Consider the following 27,045-nt stretch of genomic DNA (forward strand, 5'->3'; position numbering starts at 1 on the left):
ATTTAAAAAGCAGAATTGGCCACGTGGAGAAAGATGTACAAAAATTCACTGAAGAAAAGAACTCCATAAAAATTGAATTGACCAGCCCTGGAATCAGGAGGACCAGAGTTCAAATCTGGCCTCAGACATATAACACTCACTAGCTGTGTGACTCTGGGCAAGTCAATTAACCCCAATTGCCTCACAAAAACAAAACAAAACAAACAAAAAACAATCACAAAACAAACAAACAAAAAATGAATTGGCCAAATGGAAAAAAAAAAGAGGTACAAAAGCTCACTGAAGAAAATAATTCCTTAAAAGTTAGAAGTGGGAAAGTGGAAGCTAATGACTCCACAAAAAGAAACAATAAAACAAAATCAAGAGTGGAAAAAAATGTGAACTATTCTTGTTGGAAAAAACACCTGACAGGGAACATGGATCAAGGAGAGATAATTTAAAAATTATTGGACTACCTGAAAGTCATGATCAAGGAGAAAACACTGAGAAAATATTGCTAGTAGCCAGACATAAAAATTCAAATATCATTGAGCCATAGTCAGGATAACATATGATTCAGCAGTTTCTACATTAAAGGATCAGAGAACTTAAAATATGATATTCTGAAGGGTAAAGGAACTAGGATTACAACCAAGAGTCACTTACACAACAAAACCGAGTACAGTCCTTCAGAGGGAAAAATGGACATTTAATGAAATAGAGGACTTTTAAGGTTAAACTGTTTAAATTCCTACATGGGAATATGATATTTATAAGTCCTAAGAACTTTCTCATTAAGGCAGTTATAAGGAGTATACATAGAGGCCATGGATATTAGGTACCTACCATTTCTTACCTATCAGGTTTATTAATGTGACAGAAAAGGAAAATGACAAATGTTGGCGGGGATATGGGAAAATTGAGACACTAATGTACTGCTGGCAGAACTGTGAACTGATCTAACCATTCTGGTAAATAATTTGGAACTATGCTGAAAGGCCTATAAAACCTTTTGATCCAGTAATACCACTACTAGGTCTGTATCCCAAAGAGATAAAAAACAAAAAGGGAAAGGACCTATATGTACAAAAATACTTATAGTAGCTTTTTTTATAGTGGCACATAACTGGAAATTGAAGGAATGTTCATCACCTGGGGAATGGCTGAACAAGTTGTGGTATATGATTGTGATGGAATACTATTGTACTGTAAGAAATGATGAGCAGGATGCTCTTAGAAAAACCTGCTAAGACCTACATGAACTAATGCAAAGTGAAATGAGCAGAACCAGAAGAACATTGTACACAGTAACTGTAATATTGTATCATGATCAATTGTGAATGATTTAGCTATTCTCAGCAATACAATGATTTCTGATAATTCCAAAGGACTTATGATGAAAAATATCCATTTCCAGAGAAAGAACTGATAGAGTCTGCATGTAGATCGAAGCATACTTTTTAAAAATCTTGTCTTGTGTTTCCCCCTCTTTTTGGTCTGTTTTCTTTCACAACATGATTAATATGGAAATATGTTTTGCATGACTGCATATGCATGATTTATACAAAATTGCTTGCATTCTCAATTACAGGGGAAAAAAGGGAAGGAGGAAGAGAATTTGGAACTCAAAATTTTAAAAAACGGGAGTCAAAAATAGTTTTTAAACGTAATTGGAGAAAAAATAAAATATTAAATATATTTTTAAAGCAGAAATGTTTCCTTTTTCAAGGTTCTTATAAATATTAATTCCAAAGTATCTTGTGTTGGAAATATGTCAGTTGGAACATTTCTCTCTAAAGCAAAACAGTGATTGGATTTGGAATAATGATAAAGTTAACAAAAACTATTTCTGGCAGGCTTATGTTTACAATAAAGTATAGTATTAGCACACTTTTTTCCCTCTGACATGTTCCCTACCCTACTTTTCCTTTAAAATTCTGTTCAGGCTTTCACCATTTCCCCAGTTACTCATATCTGAATCTCAGATTTTTTGACTTTTTTCTCTCTTAAACTCCAACCTACAATCACATTCTATCAGTTGCCAAGTCATGTTGATTCTACTTTCACATTACCTCTCACATATGTCCCATTCTCAATCCTCAGAGCCACCACCCTAAAGATTCAGGCCTTTATCACCTCTCACTTGTGTTATTAATAGCTATTTAACTGCTCTTTCTACCTCCAAACTTCTAAGCCTTTTCTAAGCCATCACTGACATCACTTCCAAAATAACCTTCATAAGGCAAAGTTCTGACCATGTCATCACTCCCTTGCTCAAAAAATTTAGAGGTTATCTATTTTATTTAAGAAAAAATACAAACTCTGTAGCTTGGCACTCAAGGTTCTCAATAATCTACATCCAATCTATCTTACCAGCTTTATTTCACGATCCCCCTTAACACAAGTCTATGTCATGGACAAACTGAATGATGTGTTCCCTGAACTTAATTGTTCCATCTACCAAGTACATATATTACATAGGCAATCAGTCTCCCCAGACCAATATATACTACTTTCTGCCTTTCTGTCCTTCAAAGCTCAACTCAAGTGTTACTTACTCTATATAGCCTTTTTATGAAATGTTCTCTCCCTCCTCAAATATTCTCAGAGAACTCTGGATCTTTCCTTTGGACCGAACACTACACCCTCACCTACATTATGTTTATCCATGTACATATTGTATTTCCTCTCCTCAGTAGGATTTAAGCTCAAGGAGCGCAAGGACTGTTTTGTTTTTGTCTTGTACCCTCAGTGCCTCAGATAGTGTTCTGCACATACTAGGGACTTAACATCTGTTCAAAACTGAATTGCATTATGCAATAAAGTTATAATCTCTCTGCATCTAGGAAACAGAATTCAGATTTGAAGCACACCGCAACACTGAATAACCAAATCAATTAAAAAGAAACTATGAAGTTTACAAGTGCATATTTAAATGAATTTCACTGACTACAGTTTAAGTTTCTCTTTTTCACCCACCTGTTCACAGAAAAATATTTCCAACGAAACGCTACCAGTACAAATGACTCAATTTAAAATGTTTCAGTGAATTTTGTCTGTAAGTCAACATTTCTTACACAAAAATTTGGCCACAGAACATACTGGGCTTGAAATATTTTGCTGTACTTCATATTGTAGTCTATTTCTTAAAAAGATTGGGTGCTGGGCCTCCCTACCTTGCCTAGGCCAGAATCAGGGACCAATCCCGCTCTGGGTGGCCAGGGAGCTCTGAGCTCCTCTTTTCCCAATCTGGGCCAGCTTATCTCTTTTTAGACAATGTAGTACATGGTCCTGTCCCCATCTCCACCCCTCTGCACCATTGCCCTCCTACTGTTGGAGGCTCACCATACATGATGGAGGATTGAATGCAGACATATGTTCTGCTTAACCCACTGCATCAGTCTTCATGGCAACTGAAATACCAGGCATGTGCCGTCAGACCTGATCACATATTGTTAATGTAGAAACTTTGTTATGAACTCTTGTTCAAGTTGAAAAATTTAGAAAACAATACTCTAAGCTAGCTATGATTTATATCTAGGCAGCTAAGTGGCACCACGGATAGAGTGTTGAATCTGTAGTCAAGAAGACCTGAATTCAAATTTGACCACAGACACTGATTAGCTGTGTGAATCTGGGCAAGTCACTTAACTTGTCTGTCTCAGTTTCCTCAACAACAAAATGGGGATGATAATAATAGCACCTAACCCCGCCTGAGTTGGGCTGTTTTTTGTTTTGTTTTGTTTTTGGTGAGGCATTTGGAGTTAAGTGACTTGCCCAGAGAAACACAGCTAGTGAATGTTATGTGTCTGAGGTCCGATTTAAATTCAGGTCCTCCTGACTCCAGGGCTGGTGCTCTATCCCACTGCACCACCTAACTGCCCCCCACCCCCCCAAGTTGTTCTGAGGATCAAGTAAGATAATTTTTATAAAGCACTTAGTACAGTGCCTAGCAAATAGCAGGCACTTCCTCATCCCCCTTATGCACACCTTAGTAGAGTTTCAAAATTCTTATAGAGAAATAATTTAAAACTTTATCCAACTGAGGCAAATAAATAAAAATGAACCAGTGATTGAAAGTTCTTACCCCTGACTTCTGGGATCTTCCCACTGTGTAATACGTGTGTTGTGATTGACAAAATACACCCTGCCATTGTTGTCTGTTCTCTTCTCTAAAATAAAACAAAATAAAAAGTATTTTAGAAGAGTCTTATATTTCCCCCTAAAATAATAAAAAGAAATGGCTATAATGATTTATTCAGTCCACTGTATTAATTTCTCAATTTTTTGCATCATAGAAGTAATTTAATATACTTTGTTTAAAATGCTTATAAATATATGCTACTTCCAAAACCAAGACAAGGTTAACATTAAAATATATTTTTCTGAATGTTAATATTAGAAGGTAAGATGACTTATCTAGAAGTAAGTATCTTCAGAATCTCATAGCACATTGCCATAATGTAATGCAGTATAGACAGACAAATCAAAGAGATCACACATTTAATTGTTTGGCAACTGCTGTAAAATGATTACACAGGGAAAGTCAAGCTACATATATATATGATATGAATATATCTATTTATCTGCATCTATTTAATTTACTATGTTCAAAACAAATTATCAATAGTACTGAAATGTAAACCAGAAAGAGATAAAGCAAAGGAAGAAACTATGGACCAACATCACTAAAACAGTCATCAAATATCTTTAACTCAAGTAGTGAACATTAAAGGTGGCATTTGAACCCACATTCTGTGACTCCAGAGATGATGCTCTTTATACTAGTAGTACCACATTACCTTTCAAGATTAATTCAACATTAGGAAAACTATAAATATTATAAATGATATAGCTATTTAGAGTACTAAGTAGCAGAGATGGGATTGGAACCCAGACCTTCTGATTCCAAACTTATACTTGCAGGATGATGCTTTAAACAAAAAACCTTTAACAAAATTAAGCATACTAATTTGTGTTAAAAGTATAGGAATAGAAGAATCTTTCCTCATTTAATCAAAGTATCTAGCTAAAACCCAGAGTTGGCTTTATTTGTAAGAGACAAACATTAGAAGCCTTTTGTAACAACATGAAAAATACAGCTAGAATGTTATAAATCATATTATTAATCAAATAGAAATGACAGTAGCAACAGATATAGATCCTAGGGGCATGGATAGAAAGCTTGCATCATTATCATAATTACTGCTAGAAATACTAGTAATAATATAAGAAGAAGAAATTAAGGAAGAAGCAAAATTACTTTCTATTTGAAGATGATATAATCATTTAAGGAATTCCAAAGAATCTTCTATGTGGTCTTTTCAAGTTTTCAGCAAGTCTGTTACTTGGGTAAGGTTTATCACTTTCTCTTCTAAGTCATTTATTTTCCTCCCTATTCTTTCTTCTGAGCTTTTACATTATTTGTTATCTCATTTCTTTTTTAAACTCTTTGTTAAGGTAGGGGTCTGCTTCCAGTGTGGAGAATGTACTGTCCCAAGCTTCAGGGGCTTCTGTGTAGCTGTTTTCAGAGATACTTCTAGGGACCTATAAGTTTTCAGTTCTTCCAAAGTGGTATGATCAAGGGTGAGGTGTTTACTTCTTTCCTGGCCTGTGCTCTGGTCTGTGAGTGGCCACCAGCACTCTTTTCTGCCTTGGAACTGTGAGGAGGATTCCCTCTCCACCGCCACTACAAATTCCACCATGCCAGCACTCCTCCTTGCCCCAAGATCACACCCAGAACTGTGACCCAGATCTAAGCACAGGCAAAGCAAGAGAATCCTGCCTCAGCACCAGCAAAGAGATCCCTGTAATCCCCCTCCGATCAGTCCCTCAATTCCCTCTCAGTCTGTGGGCCAGAAACTCTGGAAGCAGCCTCTACCCTGGGGCTGCAGCTTGGACTGGGGTTGGGACCAAGCTCCTCTCTCACCGTGGTCAAAGACCTTTCCTACTGACCTTCTAAGTTGTCTTTGGCGTTTGTGGGTTGAGAACTCTGGAAATTGCCACAGCTGCCCATGATTCAGTCCTCTGAGGCCTGGTCTTTGCCTGCATGGCCCATGCTGAACTGCATTCCTCTCCCAGCCCAGCGCAATAGACCGTTTCAATCAAACATCCAGCTTGTCTTGGGCTGGAAATTTGTTTCACTCTGTCTTTTTGTGGGTTCTGCTGCTCTAGAATTTGTTTAGAGCCATTTTTTATAGGTATTTGGAGAGGTTTGGGGGAGACCTCAAGCAAGTCACTGCTTTTACTCCACCATCTTGGCTCTGCCCCCTCAAATCAGAATTTTTGAAATGTACTCAAGAGAGCACCTTTAATTTCTCAAGAGAGCACCTCTAGAATGGGGTAAATTATCTCACATAAAACAGACAAGAAAAGGCTTTTACAATGGAGGGGAAGTGGGGGGAAGGTGAGAAGGAATGAGTGAATCTTATTCTCATCGGATTTGGCTTAAGGAGGGAATAACATACACATTCAACTGGGTATGGAAATGTATCTCACCCTACAGGAAAATAGGGGAGAAAGGGATAAGAGAGTGGGGGAATGAGAGAAGGGAGGGCAGACTGGGGGAGGAGGTAATCAGAAGCAAACATTTCTGAGGAGGGACAGGGTCAAAAGAGAGAAAAGAATAAATGGGTGGCGGGATAGGATGAAGGGAAATATGGTTAGTTTTTCACAACATGACAACTATGGAAGTGTTTTGCATAACCGCACATGTATAACCTGTATCAAGTTGCTAGCCCTCTCAATGAGGGTGGGTGGGGAGGGAGGAAGAGAGAGAATTTGTAACCCAAAGTTTTAAAAACAAATGTTAAAAACCGTTTTTACATGCAAACTGGAAAATAAGATATACAGGCAATGGGGTATAGAAATCTATCCTGCCCTATAGGAAAATAGAAGAGGAAGTGGATAAGAGAAAGGGGGGAGACAGAAGGGAGGGCAGATTAGGGGAAAGGGTATTCAGAATACATGCTGTCTTGGGGTAGGGGGAGGGACGAGATGGAGAGAAAATTTGGAACTCAAAATCTTGTAGAAGTGAATGTTGAAAACTAAAAATAAATAAATTAATATATATATAAAAAAAGGAAACTAGGGCTGAAACTTGCAGAGCTCAGACAAGGGGAGCAGCAGGCAGACTGTGCCCTGGATCAGACCCCTCTGGGACCACTGAAAGCTTGTGGGTTCCCAGTCTATCCGTAAGATCTTGAAAAAATATAAAACTCAAAACCCTAAGAAAGCAGCAATAGGATCAGCCTAAATCTTTTCAGGAGTGAGGAACTTACAGTCTTAAGGCCACAGGTTCCCCACTCCTGCTAGAAGTATGGCAAAACCCAACCCTATCATCAAGACCAAAATCAAGAAGTAGGCTGGAAAATAGGCAAACAAACAAAAAAGAACCCTTACATAATGAGCTATTATGGTAGCAGGGATGTTTATGATACAAACACAGAAGAGAATGACTACAAAATACTTACAAGCATCAGAGAAAAACATTTTGGGTAATTCAAGAAGAATTCTTGGAAGAGATAAAGCAAGAGTTTAAAAAAAGAGCAAAAAGAGTTTTTATAAATGGAATGACACCATTTGAGGAAGAAACTGGAAAAGAAATGAGAGCTGTAGAAGAATTGGAAATGGAAAATAGCTTGGCACATGAGTTATAAAATCCTGCCCAAGCAACACTTTTCTCTGAAAGAATGAAATAAAAGCCAATGACTCCATGAGTCAACAAGAAATATTAAAAAAAAAAAAGAAATATTAAAACAAAGTCAAAAGGATGAAAAATGGGGGGGGGGAGGAATGTAAGGCAACATAGGAAAAACAATTGACCTGGAAAACAGGATCAAGAAGAAAAAAATTTAACAATCATTGAACTATTTGAACATCATGACCACAAAAAGAACCTAGACATCCTGTTTTAAGAAATCTTAAAAAGAAAAACATAGAACTTAGATATCTTAGAACTAGAAGGAAAAGTGGAAATAAAAGAATCCACCAGTCACTTCCTGAAAGAAAATACCAAAATGAAAACCCCAAAATACCAGCCAAAATCCAGAGCTTCCAGCTCAAAGAAAAAAATACTACAAGCAGTCAGAAAAAAAGAATTCAAATACAGAGGAACTACACTCAAGATCACATTATATATGATACAGTAGCCACAACTATAAAGGAGCAGAGAACTTGGAATATGATATTCCAGAAAGCAAAATATATGGGCTTATTAGACAAGAATAACTTACTCAGCAAATATAAATGTAATTCTAAAAGTGGGGCTGGGGGAAGGGGAGGGGAGAACTTTAATGAAATAGAGAACTTCTGAATATTCTTGATGGAAAAAAAAACACAGCTTGGTAGAAATCTGAAGTTCAAAAACAGCAATTAAGATAAACATATAAAACAGTAATCATTAACAATGATAACTGATCAAACAAGAATAAAGAGTTTACATTCTAATACAGGGAGATGTTACCTATGTCTCTTCTGAGCCCTATTATCACCAGGGTTCATAGAAGGGGTCTAATTAGACAAGATTTTGGAGTGGTTCTGCTATGTCTTGATGATCTTGAGAAAATGGAAAGACAGAGGAAGAGGAATAAATTTGGGGGCAAAGGAGGGGGAGGAGAATGAAAGGAAGGTTAAGGAAAATTACCTAATATAATAAGGATGCATGAGTAAATGGGATAGGAGAAGCAGCCAACCCTTCAACCTCACTCTCATTTAAACTGGTTAAAGGAAAGAAGAAAACACACACTTATACACAGAGCTAGGTACAGAATACAACTAATTCAACAGGAAAATAGGAAAGAAAGGGGAGATGGAAAAGGGGCTTTAGTGAGAGAGTAAATTAAGGAAGAGATTAAGCCTAAACAAAACAAACTCTAAGGTTGTACAAAAATATTAATAGCTCTTTAGAGGTGATAAAAAAATGGGAATCTTGGGGGCAGCTAGGTGGCACAGTGTATAGAGCACCAGCCCTGAAGTCAGGAGGACCTGAGTTCAAATCTGGCCTCAGACCAAACACTAGACACTTACTAGTTGTGTGACCCTGGGCAAGTCACTTAACCCCAAATGCCTTAAAAAAAAAAAAAAAAAAAGAATGGGAATCTGAAGAATGGATGAACAAATTATGTCACATAAATATGATGGAATACTATTGTGTGGTAGGAAACGTTGAAGGGGATGATTTCAGAGAAACCTTAGGTACACTTTTATGATCTGATGTTGAGTGAAGTGAACAGAACCAGAAGAACAATTTAAAGACAAACAACCTAGAAAGAATTAAGAATTTTAATCAGTGTAATGATCAACCATGACTCCAACCATGGCTAATGATGAAATATGCTACCTATCTTTTTATAGAGAAGTAAAAGACCCAGTGCAGAATGAGACACTTTTTTTCAAGATTGACAATGTGGAAATTTATTTTGATTGACTATACATATTTGTAACAAGGTTTGTTTTTCTTTAGTTCTTGAGAGATAGGGTGAGATGGAAGATTTTTGCTGACTGAAAAATATAAAATATAATTTTAAAAAAGATAAGGCAGAATTTTACAGGTAAAAATTTCCTAAGGAAAAACAGATAATACTGGTTCACTGTTGACACCCTCATTAATATCTAGGCAGTCAGTGATCTATACCTTAGGCAAGAAAGGCAGTTTGATATAATGGATAGATAGCCTTGCAATTGCAAAGGAGAGGGTTAAAGTCCCACTTCTGACACATATTAGCTGTGTTACCCTAGGCAATTCACTTAACTTCTCAGTGCCCAAAATAATTCTCTAAGACCATAAGTTACAAAATAGGTGTTAATCTGTCCTGGTAGAAGTTTATTCACTGGGAGTTGTCTATGCTAATGAAATCATAGGTGCAACCCCCAAAACACTGAGGGCAAAGGTTAAGCAAGTCTTTGCAACACTGGAACAAACACTGAGATGGGTCCATAGAAGTGGTTCTGTAATAAGTTTTCATTTTTATGACAGTGTCCACGTGGCTTCTGAGTGCAGCTTCCCATATATCACCAATCAGCTACTTCTGGGGTGCTTTGTATAATCACAACAAGGAAGCATGTGTCACTCTCAGCAATAATGCTATCAATTCTACCTACCCAGGCTGTTTCCCCAAAAAATGCCTCATATGCTACTGCTACCAACAGTAAGAAGCTCATGATCTCAAGATCATCACGACAAAGCACCCCCTTATTAACAGGTATGGCATCCTATTAATAAACTTATCTTGCTTAGAGAAATGTGCCTCAGCTTATCTTTTTGTTAAATTTCACGGATGATAGTTCTAAGTCTTTCAAAACTTATTTTCTTTATGATATTGTGTGACTATATAAACTGTTCTCCTGATTCTGCCCAATTTACTCTTCATCATACAAATCATTTCAGATTTCTCTGAAGTGGTTTCCCCTCATCCTTTCATACAGAACAACAGAATTCTCTCTCTCTCTCTCTCTCTCACACACACGTCATAACTTGTTCATCCATTCTCCAACTGATCAGCTTATCAGTTTTCAATTTATTAGCACTGCAGACAGAGTTCTTATAAATATTTGTGTATACATGGGTCTTTCCCCTTTCTTTGATCTGTATGAGTTATAGAGTAGTACTATTATCACTGGATCACAGGGTATGCATAGTTTAATAACTTTTTGGGCATAGTTCCAAACTGCTTTCCAGAATGGCTGGACCAGTTCACAGCTCTATCAACAATTCATGAAAGTAGCTACTTCCCCAAAGCCTTTTCTACATTTGTCATTTTCTTTTTTGATCAACTTTGCCAATTTGAAGGGTATAGTATAGAACCTCAGAGTTGTTCTAATTTGCATTTCTCTAATTACTAGGGATTTGGATTTTTTTTTAACATGGCTTATATTTCTTCCTCTGAAAAATAACTATTCATATCTTCTGACCATTTATCAATTGGGAAATGGATTTTATTCTTATAAGTCTGAAGTGCTTCCAGATATAAGGCCTTTATAATCGAATTTATTGCAGAGATTTTTTCCCCATTTACCTGCGTCTCTTCCAATTTTCATTACACTGGGTTTTTTGAGCAAAAACTTTTAAGTTTTATGTCATCAAAACTGTCCACTTTAACTTCTGGTTTGGTCATGAACTCTTCCCACATCCTTAGATTTCTTAGGTTTCCTTGTTTCTTTCATTTGCTTATGCTGTCACCCTTTATATCTAAGTCATATACCTCCATTTGGAGTTTATCATGGTATACAGTGTGAGATGTGGACTACACCTATTTTCTAATCTGGAAAGCCAGACTGTTTCCAGTTTTTCCATTAGTTTTTGTCAAGCAATAAGTTCTCACCCTATTAGCTAGGACCTGTAGGTTTTTCTTTCCTTCAAGTTTTCTGTTTTTTGGTTTTTTTAATTTAAACACCAGAACTCAAATACAAAATACAGAAAAGAAAAAGAAACATATCATAAACTTAAATACTGAAACTTAAATACAAAGTAAGAAAAGAAAAAAAAGCATATCGTGCACAGCAGAACATAAAAGAGAATTCAAAATATATAGCAAGAAATTTTCACTTCAAGAAATCCTGTATGATAAATCTACACGATGTGAGAACTGTCCTTCTTTTCTTTGCTTCCTTGTAAGTTTTCTTTTTTTCTCTGCTATGCACTTTTTTCCTTTGTTCATTTTCCCCCTTCTGCCCCCTCCCCAAAAGGCTACAATTAAGTGCAGATATATTTGTATATATAGATATATACATACATATAGACATATACTTTCCCCAACAAATTCTACTCCTGATCTTTGTTTTTATGCTTGTACGTAGCTCATTTCCTATCCCTCCTAACTCCTCTACTTTACTTCTACCCGCTACCTTGCCCTCCTATTACTTGGCTTGTCTCCCCCCCGCCAAGAATCTCTCCCCTATTGTCCCATTCCCATAAATTTAAACACTCATCTATAACCCCCTTTTACCTATTCTCTCATCCTCCCCCCTAGAGATCCTTCCCTTATCCACTCCTCCCTCCATATCCCCTTACTGTTTTATTTTTTCTGAATTTAGAAGACTTTTGAACTCTTCTAGATACATATGTATTGTTCCTTCTTAAACCCATTCCAGACTGACAGTAGGTTACCAGAGCTACCAGCCCCCCTCCCCCATCTAATTCCTCTGTGTCAATTCTTCCTCTTGCACCTCATTTGTATAAAATAGTTACTCTTTTTAGCTATTCTTAAACATCAGGTCTATTGCAATCTTTCTTATGAACTACCCAATTACTAATGACAATCTCTGAGACATATGTTTTACATTTTACATACATAAAAGGTAAATGGTCCATCCTTATTGAATCCCTTGTAATCAGTCTTTGGTATTTACCTTATATTTCTCTTGGCTCTTATATGTCAAATATTCTATTAAGGTCAGGTGTATGTTTTTGGTTTGTTTTTTTTTTAAACAAAGTACTCAAAGTCTGACAGTTGATCAAATGTCCATTTTTGGTTTTTTTTCCCCCATTCAGGATTATGCTTAACTTTGCTGTGTATATTTTCAGCTGGAACTCCAGTTCTTTTACTCTTCAGTATATAGTGTTCCAAGACCTATGGTACTTTAGCGTCTCTGTTGCTAGGTCTTGTGTGATTCTAATTGTGGCACTATGTATTTAAATTAATTTTTTTCTTGTTGCTCTTAATATTTTATTCTTGAGCTGGGGATTTCGGAATTTGATTATAATATTCCTATGAGTTTTCCTCATAGGATCTCTTTCAAGTGGTGATCGATGGATTTTTTCTGTTTCTACCTTCCCTGCCCTTGTTCTAATGCTTCAGGACAATTTTCTTTAATTATTTCTTTTTGTTTGTTTGTTTGTTTTTTTTTTTTGTTTTTTTTTTTTTTAGTGAGGCAATCAGGGTTAAGTGACTTGCCCAAGGTCACACAGCTAGTACGTGTCAAGTGTTTGGTCTGAGGCCGGATTTGAACTCAGGTCGTCCTGACTTCAGGGCTGGTGCTCTATCCACTGCGCCACCTAGCTGCCCCTTTTTTAATTATTTCTTGTATTATTGTATCAAAACTCTTTTTTTTGATTATAGCTTTCAGGTAGTCTGATTATTCCTATGTTTTCTTTTCTTGATCTGTTCTCCAGATCAGTAATTTTCCTTATAAGATGTTTCATTAACTCTTCTATTTTTTCATTCTTTATATTTTGTTTTGTTATTTCTTGATCTCTTATAACTTTGCTGGATTCCCCTTGCCCAATTCTAATTGTCAAGATGTCATATTCTTTCTTAAGATTCTGGATCTCCTTTTCTAATTGGATGACTTTCTTTTCATAATCTTCTTGTTCTTGGATTTTTTTTTAAAGTTTTTCCTCAATCTCTCTCATTTGATTTTTAAAGTATTTTTTAAGTTCTTTCATAAAATCTTTTTGGGCAAGTGACCATTTGATGTTACTCTTTGGGGTAGAAGAGGGTTTCTTTGCTTCAATATCCTCCTTTGAAGATGAACCTGGTCTTCTCTATTCCCATAATAACTTTCTATGATTGTACTCTTTCTCCTTTGTCTGGGCATTTTTTGTAGTAATAGTTTGATTTTTATAATCACCTCTAGTCCTGGGGTATGGGGGACAGTGACTCTGGCCTCAGATCTTCAGTTCTCCCTCTCTAGCCTGGAACCAAAGCCAAACCTCCAGCCTCCTATAAGTGCCCACAGGCAGGGATGTCCCACCCACTGCTTCTGCACTCACCAGAGTGAACTGGTTCCTTCTCGTCCCTACCACTCTCCACAGCACAGCTGGGTCTGGCATTACTATTCAGCAGAGGTTCCCTTGGTCTTCCCCACTCAGATGTCCAACTCCCCTCACTATCCCTGGGGTAAAATTTCCTGTGGCTGGGGCCAAGGCAGCCTCCCGACCCAGCTAACCCCCCAGCCTGGAGGTGTTTACTCTTCACAGAGACCAAACCTCAGTCCTGGGATTTTTCTTCTGTTCTTCTAGGATTGTCCCAGAAGGACCACTGTTGTGCCCCTATTCTTATTTGTTTGTCTTGAAGTGCTATTTTATCTCTTTTGTGAAGGAAAATCTTGAGAGCTTGGAATTTTCTGACCTACTCTGCCATCTTCCCAGAATCTTTCTCCCCATACGTTTTTCAAAACACTAAGCTACTATGCTCATTTGCTTCTATATATCTCATGTACCTACCCGGTTCAACTAATAAACGAGTTTCTCAACTAGTACTAAAATGTTCTGATGATTAGTACTATGCAATATACTTTGAGATCTCATATTGCTAGGCCTCCTTCCATCCTACTCTCCCCCCCTCCATTAATTCCTTTGAACTTTTGTTCCTCCAGGTGAATTTTATGATTTTTTTTTTGCTAGCTCAGGAAAGGTAAACTTTTGGTACTCTGATACGACACTGATTAAGTAAATTAATTTAGGTAACACTGTCATTTTTATAATATTGCCTCTGCCTACCCATGAGAAATTAATATTTCTCCAATTATTCAGATCTGTCTTTATTTGTATAAAGAGTGTTTTGAATCATGTTCATATATTTTCTCTGTGTGTTTTAACAGGTAGTCTCCCAAGCACTTATGTATCTAGTTATTTTAAATGGAATTTCTTTTTCTTTCACTTACTGCTAGATTTTGTTCGTAATATACAAACATGTTGATGAATTGTGTAGGTTTTTTTAATATCTTACAACTTTGCTGAGATTGTTAATTATTTTGATTACTTTTTTAGTCAAGTCTCTAGGACTATCTAAGTAAACCATCATATCACCTGGAAAAAAAAAAGTAATTCCGTTCCCTTGTTATCTATGCTTATTCCTGCAATTTCTTCTTTTCTTCTCTTATTGTTATGACTAGTATTTCTAGAACTACATTGAATAGTAATGGTTAAAATGGACATTCTTCCTATACCCCTGATCTACCAGAAAGGCCTCCAATTTATCCCCATTACTGATAACATACTAGCTCTTGGTTGTTAGACACTTCTTATATTAAGAAAAGATATCCTTATTCTTATATTTTCTAGTGTTTTAACAGGAATTGGTGCTATATCTTCTCAAATGCTTCTTCTATATCTATTGATATAAGAATGTGATTTTTGTTGTTCTTGTTTTTAATTAGGAAAATTATTAGTTTTCTAAATAATTAATCAATACTATGTTCCTGGTAAAAATCCAACCTGGTCATAATTTACACTCTTTTTGTGATAAGTTTCTATAGTCTCCTTTGTAATATTTTATTTAAATATGTTTCATTAATTATTACTGGGGATATTGGTCTATAGTTTTCTTTCTCTATTTTAATTCTTCCTGGTGTAGGTATCAATGTTATATTTGTATCCTAGAAGTTATTTGTTAGGAATCCTTCTTTCTCTATTTTTCTCAACAGTTTGTATAGTATTAGAATTAATTTTTAAGAAATGTTTGGTAGAATTCATTTGTAAATCCATCTGGTCCTGGATTCTTTTGCTTTTGGAGTATATGGTTTGTTTAATTTCTTTTTCTAACACTAGGTTGGTTATTTAAAAATCTTCTATGTTCTGTTTTATTAATCTGGGCATTTAATATTTTTGTGTATGTTGATCCAATTAATTTAGATTGTAATTATTACTGGTACAAAAATGGGGAAAATAGTTCCTAATAATTTCTTTTATTTCTTTTTCATTTGTTTTGAATTTAACCTTTTCATTACTGATACTGCAAATTTGGTTTTCTTTGTTAAAATATCTGTTTATCTGATTTTTAAAAGCCAGCTCCTAAATTTATTGATTCAGTTGTTTTTATTTCAATTTTCAATCTCTTCTTTGATTTTTCAAGATTTCTATTCTGATACTTAATGGCAGTTTTAAATTTATTGGTTTTCTGTGGTTTTTTAGTTACATAATCAATTCACTGAATGTTTCTTTATCTTGATTAAACTGTTCAGATATAGAAATTTCTCCTAAGGACTGCTTCTGCTGCATCCCAAATATTTTAGTTATATGTCATATTGCTGTCATTATTTTTAATAAAATTACTAATGTTCATATGATTTTTTGATCTGCTGATCTTTAAGATTGTTATTTAGTCTCCAATTAATTTTAATTGTTTCTTCAGTAATTTTTTAATGAATATAGTTTAAATGCATTATGCTTTAAAACATATGCCTTGGGTCAGCCAGGTGGCGCAGTGGATAGAGCACTGGCCCTGAAGTCAGGAGTATCTGAGTTCAAATCCGGCCTCAGACCAAACACTTGACACTTACTAGCTGTGTGACCCTAGGCAAGTCACTTAACCCCAACTGCCCAACAAAACAAAACAAAAAAAAACAACAAACCCACAAACATAAAACATATGTCTTTAGAATTTCTACTTTTCTGCATTTGTTTACAAAGTTTTTATGCCCTTATACATGTTTAATTTGTTTGTAAAGTGTGATGCATAGCTGAGAAATATGTGTATTTTTTCTATTTCTATTTAATAATCTCCAGAGATTTATCACAGCTAATTTTTTAAAAATTCTACCTAGAATCTTCAGATCTGTTTTTCTTTAGACTTAAGTCTGAGAGGGGTAAATTGTGGTCCTCCAGTATTAGTTTTATGATCCATTTCTCTCTATAATTCATTCAACATTTTCTTTAAGTATTTAGATAACTAGGCTATTTCGTACATATATATTTAGTATTAATATTAATTCAATATCTATGGTGCCTTCTATCAAAATGAAATTTTCTTGCTTATCTTTTTTAATTGAGCCTACTTCTGCTGTTGCTTTGTCCAAGATCATGATTTACTACTCCTGTCTTTTTTTTTCCTACAGCTAAAGCATAACAGATTTGTACTGTATTTTCTTCTTTGAACTTTGAATCTTTCTATTTCAAGTGCCTTTCTTGTAAACAACATCCTTTCTCTTCCTTTTCTCTCCCCTACCCCACAATGTATTCCACTTACCCTGTCTTTCCTTTCTTCTTTTAAGATCATCATAACATAACAGAACTAATCCCAGGGCCTCTGTCAAATTAGACTCCTTTTTTGATCCTGACGATACATGTAAGTTAGAATGTAAACAGTTTTTCCTTGTTTATTGCCTTATGAATAGTTTCTTCTCCTTACTGTTTTATGTTTCTCTTGACCTCTAAGTTTATATTTCAAAGTTTCTACTCAGCTCTAGAGTTTTTTCATCAGGAATGCTTGGAAGTCTTCTGTTTCATTAGGCTCCAACCTTCTCCTTGTATGATTATACTCAGTATTGCTGGATAAATTATTCTTTGTTTTAAGCCTATATATTTTGCCTTCTGGAAGACTTAATTCCAAACTCTCCACTCCTTACAGGTGGTGGCAGCTAAATCTTGTGTGATCCCGACGGTGGCCTCCTCAGTACTTGATTTTTTTCTTTCAGTTTGCTTGCAGCATTTTTCCTTTGATCTAGAAGCTCTGGATTTTAATTATAATATTCCTTGGAGTTTTTACTTTGGTGTGTCAGGATTCTATTTCCACTTTTCTCTCTGGTTCTAAGAGATATGAGGAATTTTCTTTTATGACTTCTTGAATATGATGCCTAGGCTCTTTCTTTTTTATCATGACTTTTAGGTAATCCAATGATTCTTAAATTATCTCTTCTCAATCAGTTTTCCAGGTCAGTTGTCTTTGCTATGACATATTTTATGCTTTCTTCTATCTTTTAATATTTCTTGTTGTCTCATGAAGACATTAGCTTGTTTAGTTCATTCTAATTTTCAGGGAAGTGTGGTTTTGCTTCTCTGGTGCCAAACTGTTCATTCTCTTTTGAATTCTTTGATAGCTCTAGTGCTCAGCATTGGACCTCTTTCAGTTTCTATGGCCAAAATGCTCCACTTGGTGCACTCCTGACTAGACTCTATATCCAACCCCCTAGGTCCACCAACCTTGTTTTTCTCCCTATGCTGTCCTGGACTGCAAAAACAATTCACTGTGATTTTTTTTTCTTAGATTTTCCAACTAGGATTTGGTAGAATAGGTGGGCTGTATTTCTTCCCACTACTCTACCATCTTGGATCCAAACCCCACTCACCATAATTTTTTTTTTTTTTTAAGGCAATTGGGGTTAAGTGACTTGCCCAGGGTCACACAGCTAGTAAGTGTCAAGTGTTTGGTCTGAGGTCAGATTTGAACTCAGATCCTCCTGACTTCAGGGCCGGTGCTCTACCCACTGTGCCACCTACCTGCCCCTTACCATAATTTTTTTTTTTTGGGGGGGGGTAAGGTGATGGGGTTTAAGTGACTTGCCCAGGATCACACAGCCAGTAAGTGTCAAGTGTTTGGTCTGAGGCCGGATTTGAACTCAGGTACTCTTGACTTCAGGGCCGGTGCTCTCTCCACTGCGCCACCTAGCTGCCCCCTCCTTACCATAATTCTTAAAGTGAATTGTAGTGCACATGAAACCACTCCATCTGTTGATATGCAGTTTTACTGTACCTTTCAAGTTTCCATATTTGTTTTACTTTTCTGTTAGAGTACTTATTTTTTCTGAATACTTTTTGTTGTAACATTGTTGCAATGAAACTATTTTCAAGTGTTCACTGTGAAAGAGAATTTGGAAGATGGGCCCCAATTTTTATCCTACCTATACCATTAAAATTGCTAAAGGAATTCCTTATGTTAGAGTCATATCATTGTATGGCATGAGCTTGCATTCTAGAAAGTATCCAATGTCTTATTACTCATAGAATGTACATAAAAAGGTAAACATGTCCCACATACAGTCACAATAATCCTCTGTTTACTTTACAAAAGTAACAGAATAAGCTTGAATCCAATTAAATGCTTTTAACTTTTAATCATAATCTTAGAAACACTTACAACCTGAGACCTTATAATATCTCCCTACTGCCTACCCTGTTAAGTTTAAATTTCTTAACCTGACAGTTATGGTCTTCCACAATGTTGTGCTATCCTATCTTTTCCCATTTATATCATATTATTTCCATTTATATATGACCTAACTTTAACCAAAACGGACTATTTTAACCAAAACGAACTACAGATAGTTCTCTCTTTACATAAGTGGACAAGGTAAACTGATTTTACATAATATGAATTTGCCCAGAGATGCAGGGAAGAGATGGAGGCAAGAAGGGGGCTACATATCCATGGAAAAGGGGGCCCAAGGACACATGGGGGCTGGGGACAAAGAAGGAGGAACACATGGTGGGGCCAGGGGCAGGGTGCAGCACCCAGACATGTTGAGGCTGAACACAGACCCAGACAGGAGAGGATGGGCATCACACAGTGGCTGGGAACAGACACACGGTACCCAAGCACGTATGGACAGAAGACAGACACATGGGTACAAACACAGGGTAGGTGGCTGAATGAAGCCAAGGTCTCTTCTCTTAGCACTGGAGGTCTGAAGCCAAGCACTGAATCTGACAGTGGTGGTGGTCTACCTGCCTATCTCTTGCTTCCACTTGGAGGTTTTGGTTTTTTTGGGGGGGGGGGGAGTTGGGAGGCCACAAAAAGACAGTTCAAGGAACAAGAACAGAAAAAGAGAGCACAACACTGTATAGTAAACACAGGTGTTTTTCTGGAATGTGGATTTCTTTCAAAATTCTTTACATAAAGTTGAATTTGCATAATGCAAATTTATGTAAAGTGAGAGCTTCTATACTTGCTATACTCTATAAAAGTTCCTCACTATTCTCTGATGCTTAGGATTTTTCGCCATTTCTGCCTACTGAATATTCATCAAGCCTACCTCAAACATCACCATCATGAAGTCTTCCTTTAATCTTTCTCAGTCAGTAATTACCTTTTCTCCTTATACTTAACACAATACTTTATTTGTACTTTTCTAGCACTCTAGAGAGGCATGCAAGAGTGTACAGAAAGTAGGCTTTAGTAGTCAAGAAGAACTGAGTTCAAGTCCTGCCTCTAACACAAGAAGAATGTGTAATTCTGGTTAAATCACTTAAGCTGTCAATGACCAAGCAACTTTCTTAGACTGTTAAGTTGTAAAGCAGATACCGATTTGCAATAGTAGAGTGAATTCCTTACATCAACAAAATCACAAATCCAGGCCAAAAAAAAAAAAGCATTTATGAATTGCTTTGTGTTATAGCTTTAAGTGTATGTGTTCAATAATCCTAATTAGTAAGCTCTTTCAGGGAAGGGCCTGTGTCATCTCAATTTAGTATTTCTTTCAGTATTTAATATATTGCTCTGCACTAAAAGACATTTAATAAATGTCTATTGAATTGAATTAGGGATACTAGGCTATATTTTAAATTTTATTAAAGCAAAGCCATGAAGAGTTGGCAAAATCATTTTTTTCAAAGTCTGCTTTTCTCTAACTGAAACACAATTTGAATTGTACTTACCCCATCCTGGTGGCAGAGGTCCAAGAGGATCAAATTCTTTATTCTGAGATGAAGCAAACAAATCTTGATTCTACATAAAAATGAAAGGATATATTAATAACTCAAATACTAACATGTATCTTTTTAGAAATTTTAAGAACAATACTCATTAGAAAATATGTTCACAGATCTGCTGAAACCTATGAAGCCCACTAGGACTTTATATTGTAAAGGATAAAAAAAAATATACAAATGTGACAAAGCATTATACATATATTAAACTTAACAGTAATAAATTTTCTTATTCTCATTCTTGCCTATAATTTTTCTTAAATATTTAACACTCAATTATAAAATTAATGTTACAATTTGAAAGCTGTGTTCAAAAGAATGGTCACTGAAAAAAGAAGATAACATGAGAGCAGAAGCACAGGAGGAGCTAGGATCTCTCAACTTCTCTTCTTAGAATCCCTTATTTCCTTCAAGACTCTCAGCTCAAGCACTTTTATTTACATGAAGGCTTTCCTGATCCGATCCCCATCCAACAGCTAGAGCCCTCAGTCCCTGATTACTTTGTATTTTGTGTTTTTTTCTATATATAATTCCATATGTACATGTATTTTCTACAATACAATGTCAATATCTTAAAAGCAGGGAATCTTTCATCCTGAGAATATAGCACAGTGCCTGGCACATGGTGGGTATACAATATACGCTTACTGAGCAGGTACCATGAAATGGAAAGAAAACTTCTCTCACATTTTTATGGATTGTTTCCTTCTGGCTTAGATACAGGGGTTTAAAGATCTATGATCCATTGGAACTTACATTTTGCTAAGTTTTTAATCTCCTGGCACCAATAGTCTCTAAAGATAATACAATAAACATTTACCTATTTTGGTACATTTATCAGTTATGCCACCTCACTGCCACGGGACTAAAATTAAATATAAGCCCTTTGTTTTCAAAAAACAAAGACTCTTTACCAAAGAAGGGAAATAAATTTCTGAAACTGAGATGTAATTTTTTTTGTCCAGATCTGAGATTTTATCAATATAAGGGAATCCCTCCGATGAAACCCTCCCAATGGCAACTATTCTTCATCTCATGGCCTTAGAAGGTTGTCTTGGGGCACACTAAGATGCTAAGTGACCATGGTGACACAGCCAGAATATAGTGAAGATGAGATTTGCAACCTAGGTCTCCCTGACTATAAGGCTGCCTTTCTCTCTACTATACCATGCTAGTTCTTAGGGTACTGTTCTTTAACATCATTCCTAGACAGCTTCCCAGATTCTTTCAACCCACTGGAGCTCCAAATAGCTTACCCTCTGCAAAAAATACTTAAGATTTTTATCAAGAGATCCATGATAGTAACTTAGTGGTAGATATTTTGGGCTAAAGTTTTCCCTTACTCAAATTAAAACAAAACAAGGCTGCTCTAGATTAAGAATTACTTAATTATTTTCCCCCAGTTTGGTTGTACTGATTCTGGGTTTTTGTTTTTTTAAATAACAAATCTGTCCTAACATTTTGGGCCAATTTCTTTTTAATTAAAGAAAATTTTTTTACTCTTGTTTTTATATTATCTTCAATTCCAAAAATATCGTTCCTCCTTTTCCTCCCCAGAGAGCCATCCCTTATAACAAAGAATAAAAAATTAAAGGAGGATGGAAGGGAAGCAAATCAGTAAAATGAATCAATAATATCACCTGAGTCTACTATTGTTCTAAATCCATTAGTCTATTTTCTATACAACCAATGAAGACAGGACTAGACATAGGAAGTGACATACAGAGGGAAAAACATATCACTTATGTTTATATCTAGGATATGCCAAACAAAAGTCTAAAATATATATCCACCAATTAAAAACACTGACTTATGATCTTGCCTATGAACTTACTTTGTCACTATTTTTATGTGCTTTTCTCTCAGAACTTTCTACAATCACTTTGACACATGCAGGGAAAGGGGCCATGAGAGATATTTTATTGGTCTGTAGCACAAAGACTACTGCTCACCCCATAAATGAATCTCTGGTTAAACTGCTGCATTGCTCCTTGGAGTTGACTTCGTTGTAGTTGCCACTGCTCATAGTTTCTAACTGACTCCAAAGTTGGCCGCTGCCAGGTGGTAGTTCTTGTGAAGTGATCAACATAATAAACACGTCCTATGTTGTCAACTCGACGTTCCCAGCTAATGAGCAAAACTCCCAAAATTAATGTCAGTGTTGTGGAGCTACTAGGATAAACATGTACCTGAATATCATTTAGGCCACAGAACTGGAATCCCTAAACTTTTTGTTGAGGAAGTGCTAATTATGATGTATACAGAACCATTACCACTGAAAATGTTGGTTCTGTTAAACTATTAAAGAAAACATTTGGCATGCAGGCCTTACTACTTAAGAGTCCACAGAGACCCATTCTTAAACAAGCTTACAAAAGCATTTATATCTGGTTCAGTCAAGGAAATACTTATTTTTTTTTTTATGTAAAAGCCTGAAACATAGACATTATGTGATCACTAATAATAAATCCAAGAGAGCAAGGTAGAGTAAGGTAAGGTTTAGAGTTCAGTAAACAGTTGATACAAATGAAATATGCCATCATAGAAGCACAAGATCTAAGCAACCTCTTAGTCACAGATCAAACAAATGAAAACCATTCATCAGATTCCTGCCTCCCTCTTGTAATGTTCCAAACTTTGTGGAGACAGACAGAAATGACCAGAAACCAGAACAAACAGCAACGTAGGTAGACCTGAAAATATTTAAATTCCTGTCTCTGAACAATTCTGCAAAGTTTTCCATTATTTCAGACTCACCCAGGAGGAAGAGGTTCTGGTCTATCCCACGATGTTCTTTTTTCAACATGATCTACATAGTAGACTCGTCCATGCTGGTCCACTCTCTGTTCCCAACTTGAACACACATAAATAAAATGGCTAGTGTGGTTTCATACTAGAAAAATATTCTAAATACTATACTGTTCAAACTATTTCATTAAAAAGCAGCACTTTTTTTAAACTTTAGAAATTCTGGATGATGAATACAAAAATTTTTTTTAAAAAGGAATACATATTTCTAACAAAACATATTCAACAATTTGAGCTATCCTAAGCAATCTTCTTTTTGCAAAAGCTATTAAATGTTTCACCTTCTCAACTAGCCATTAGTATGTGAACTGCCAAGTCTAGTTCAGTCTCATCAGCTTTCTGAGGACACATCTAAGCACGGAAAAGCTCATGACCACTAACTATCCTGTCCACTTGGTGATGAATATCTTTAATCATGACAACCCATGAAGAAAAAGAAAGAAAAAAAATACAAAATGATTCTTAAGACTTGTGCAGCCCCTTTCTGTTCCTGCAGTGACTAGTGTAGTGTCAGAAAAGAGGGCAAACAATGTAAAGAATCATATCATTCTTAATTCATCTTTAAACATCAACTTAGCTGTTGGTACTATAAATATGAGATCCTTGACCAATAACCAACCAACCAGTGAGCATATAACTAGAGAAATCAAATCTTATAAAAACTGATATTCTTTCTATAAATGAAACCAGGATGAAGCTGCAGCTAAATGGGATGATGGTATACAGATTATTCTTGGAGAGGGAAGAAAGAGATCTGAGAAGTTAGTTTTATTATGTGTTAAAAGGTAACAAGAAACAAAATTTCAAAACTCTTTTGACCACCTCATATTGCAGTATTCATGGTAAGTATCTGAAAAAAGACCATCATGAAAATAATTAGTTTATTTATCCATATCTACTCTAGAGAATGAGGAAGTAAGAGAATTTCTATGGAGAACTAGATAAGATAATCCAAGTTCAAGTAACATGTACTTTGATATTCAGTGACTGTAATGTAAAGGTAGATATATGGAAAGATGGTAAAAAATGTGAGAAAATAGTTCTGGAACAAGAAATGAGAAAGCCCAAAGACTTGTAGACCATACAGAAGCACCATATTGATAATAAGGAATTAATATTTTCTTTTAAAAATTTAAGATAAAGTTTTTTAAGAAGAAAAGAAAGGTAATGGAGAGTGCGAATCCCAAATAACCTTACAAAAATTAAAGTAATTTTATTTTAGCAGACAGGAAATGACTCATTACTTGCATGAGAGTCATGGTCTAATTACCTTTCTGCTTATACCAATTTGCTAAAGCAAAAATCAAAGTTAACACAAAAAACTGAAAGAAAATGGAAAAAAATTAGGCACATTTAAAAAAGTCTAACCTGACCTATTCAAACAATTTGCTGATATCAAAATAAGGAAATGGGTGAACAGACATCATCATAGTTTATGACCATTTCCTAAAGAAGTCTAAATGATACATGTCAACTGCTATAACAAAGAAACAAAGATTCTAGAAATTGTCTTGGCCACCAGACCTTCTTGACAAAAAAAGAAATAATACAGCCAAGAGCAACATCTGTTTAAAAAATAAACTCACCAAAAAAATCTTATGGAGGATGGTAGAAAATTATGAGCAACATCATTTGGTAAAATAGTGAGAAACAATGGAGAGAAAAACAAATCTGAAGAAAGTCTGGGGAGAGATCTAATTAAGCAAGTCAATTTGAGGGCATTTAAAGATACACTTAAAGATAACAAACAGATGGAAAGTGGAAAAGATCTATAAATGTTTATTTAAGAAAATCTTTTCATCATTCAGAAGACTGAAGCCACTACACATGGCCTAAAACATCATAGTCCTGGATGTACTTAAGGGGTGAAAATGGCACTAACGAAAACAAAGAAAAGCAACTGGAATACATTAATTATAGATAGAAAAAGTCCACAATGGGACACCTTCATTACCACATTAAAAATGGGAGGAAGAAGGATGGAGAAAAGAGGAAAGAAGGAACGGAGAGAGGGAGGAGAGAGGGAAGCAGGATAGAAAGAAATAAGAAAGGTGGAAGGAAGGAAAGAAAAGAGGAAAGGAAGGAAGGAAAGAAAATAAAAGGAAAAGGAAACCTAGAAAATGTCTGGAACTACTCAATCAACTTCCCTCCTTTTCAATCTCTAAAAATGTTTACAAAAATAATGTTCACAGACATGGACAACATAATTGATGAACGTATGAAAAGGGAATGGGCACACTTCCACAAATGACATGCAACAGTAGATTGCTTTTACAATCCCACATCCTAAAAGGTGTACAGAATACAAAATTCCTTGTGCTATTTGATTATTAATTTTAACTTGGTAAAACAAAATGATAATCCCAACAGGTAACACAACTCCCATTTTTATGAAAACAATAGAACTCTAAAGATGCAATAACATTTTAAAAATACATTCTATTTTCAAAATCTCTTAGTGAAATTTAGCATTTCCTTCTATTATGATTTTTTTTTTAAATCCCAAGAAGGGATCCACATATAAGCTTCACTATACTACCAAAGGAGTCAATGAGATTAAAAAATTAAGAATTCTTGCTACAAAGTGAGGTCCTCCAGCTGTTACTGTTTCTGTTTAACATTCTGCTGCATATCAAGTTATGATGTGCAGAGCTTCCTACAAGAGATCATAATCCTCTAAAAATTCAAGTCTAACTATACAGATAGGTTTTAAACCAAGTGAAAGAATAATATTTACTGTTTAGACTAGATGGTCAGTTGTATGGAACATATATTAGAATTGGTCTATTATTGTACAGAAATGACAAATGGTTATTCAGCTGAGCCCAGAAATGAGGATGAGAATGAGCTAGATTACCTTCAGCAAACTATACAGTTCTTTTAATTATCCCAAGCTTTCCTCTGAAATAAAAGTCCATCTTTTTTAACAGCAATATTTTTCTGCTTATGTTATATGGTTTAGAATCATGGAACACTAAAATCCCTGAAGAACTTAAAATGAAGATCACACAAAGAAAAATGGAAAGTCTATGTGGTGTGTGAAGATGTAATTACGCACAAGTGGTATAAAGGTATAAAGTAACATCAGAGAAAGATATGAAGAAAAAAAAGATAAGTGAGAGTGAGGGATAATGCAATGGACAGCCTGTGTGCTTCACTGGCATCCACCAATGTCAGGAGTAGAGACAACATGTAAAGACTCCAATGAGTTGGACAGGATAGGCAGGCATGAATGAGATAAAATCTATATCACTGTACAGAAAACTTACATCAATGGATCTCATGAAGCCTGAGATAAAATTAAAATGGCATTAACCATAAATACCAGAAAAATTTTTAGCTTCTGCATCTGTTTTTATCTACAATGACCAGGGTTTTGCCTAGTCCTGGTGCTGTCAGGAAGAATATGTCAATGGCTCCATTATTCTGTCACATGGGAACTTATGAGATGACTAAAGGAGAAATGAAGATATAACATTTTGACAACCATCAGTTGATGCCCAGTTCAACTGCCATTTTCTCCATAATCACCCCAATTAAAAAAGCTCTCTGCCTTTTGAAAATTTCTATGACACTTTGCTTTTAATTTAGACATTCTAAACTTAACATCAAATAAAAGAGGCATTTCCATATACAGAGCAGAAACAAAGTACACAAGAATCTAAATCCGTATAACACAGCTACAGCACTTTGCATAATTTTAGTACTTATTATATACCATCATAGTGTTATTTTGCTTTCTTTTCTCATTTTCCTTAATGGGTTGTCCATTTGTTGAGGTTAAGAACCTTGGTTTTTCATTTTCTTTATCTTCCATAATACTGTGCACACAATGGGTAATCAGTTCAATTCAGCTGAGATTTCAGTAAGCCATATCTGGTCACCAATATAACACC

At 35.6% G+C, this 27,045-nt stretch overlaps 1 protein-coding gene across 4 annotated transcripts in view; it reads right to left on the minus strand.

Moving 5' to 3' along the window:
* ITCH (itchy E3 ubiquitin protein ligase) overlaps nt 1-27,045 on the minus strand; it is a 143,945-nt gene that overhangs the window by 27,929 nt on the left and 88,971 nt on the right. For all 4 annotated transcript variants that reach the window (XM_027867089.1, XM_027867086.1, XM_027867087.1 and 1 more), the window contains 4 exons: nt 23,099-23,194; nt 22,294-22,468; nt 20,291-20,360; nt 4,067-4,151 (listed from right to left, as the gene is read on the minus strand). In XM_027867089.1, the coding sequence (XP_027722890.1) occupies nt 4,067-4,151; nt 20,291-20,360; nt 22,294-22,468; nt 23,099-23,194 (426 nt within the window). The remainder of the gene's footprint in view (nt 1-4,066; nt 4,152-20,290; nt 20,361-22,293; nt 22,469-23,098; nt 23,195-27,045) is intronic.

The sequence above is a fragment of the Vombatus ursinus genome, unplaced genomic scaffold (genome assembly GCF_900497805.2).
Source record: "Vombatus ursinus unplaced genomic scaffold, bare-nosed wombat genome assembly UNPS02014785.1, whole genome shotgun sequence".
Taxonomy (NCBI): domain Eukaryota; kingdom Metazoa; phylum Chordata; class Mammalia; order Diprotodontia; family Vombatidae; genus Vombatus; species Vombatus ursinus.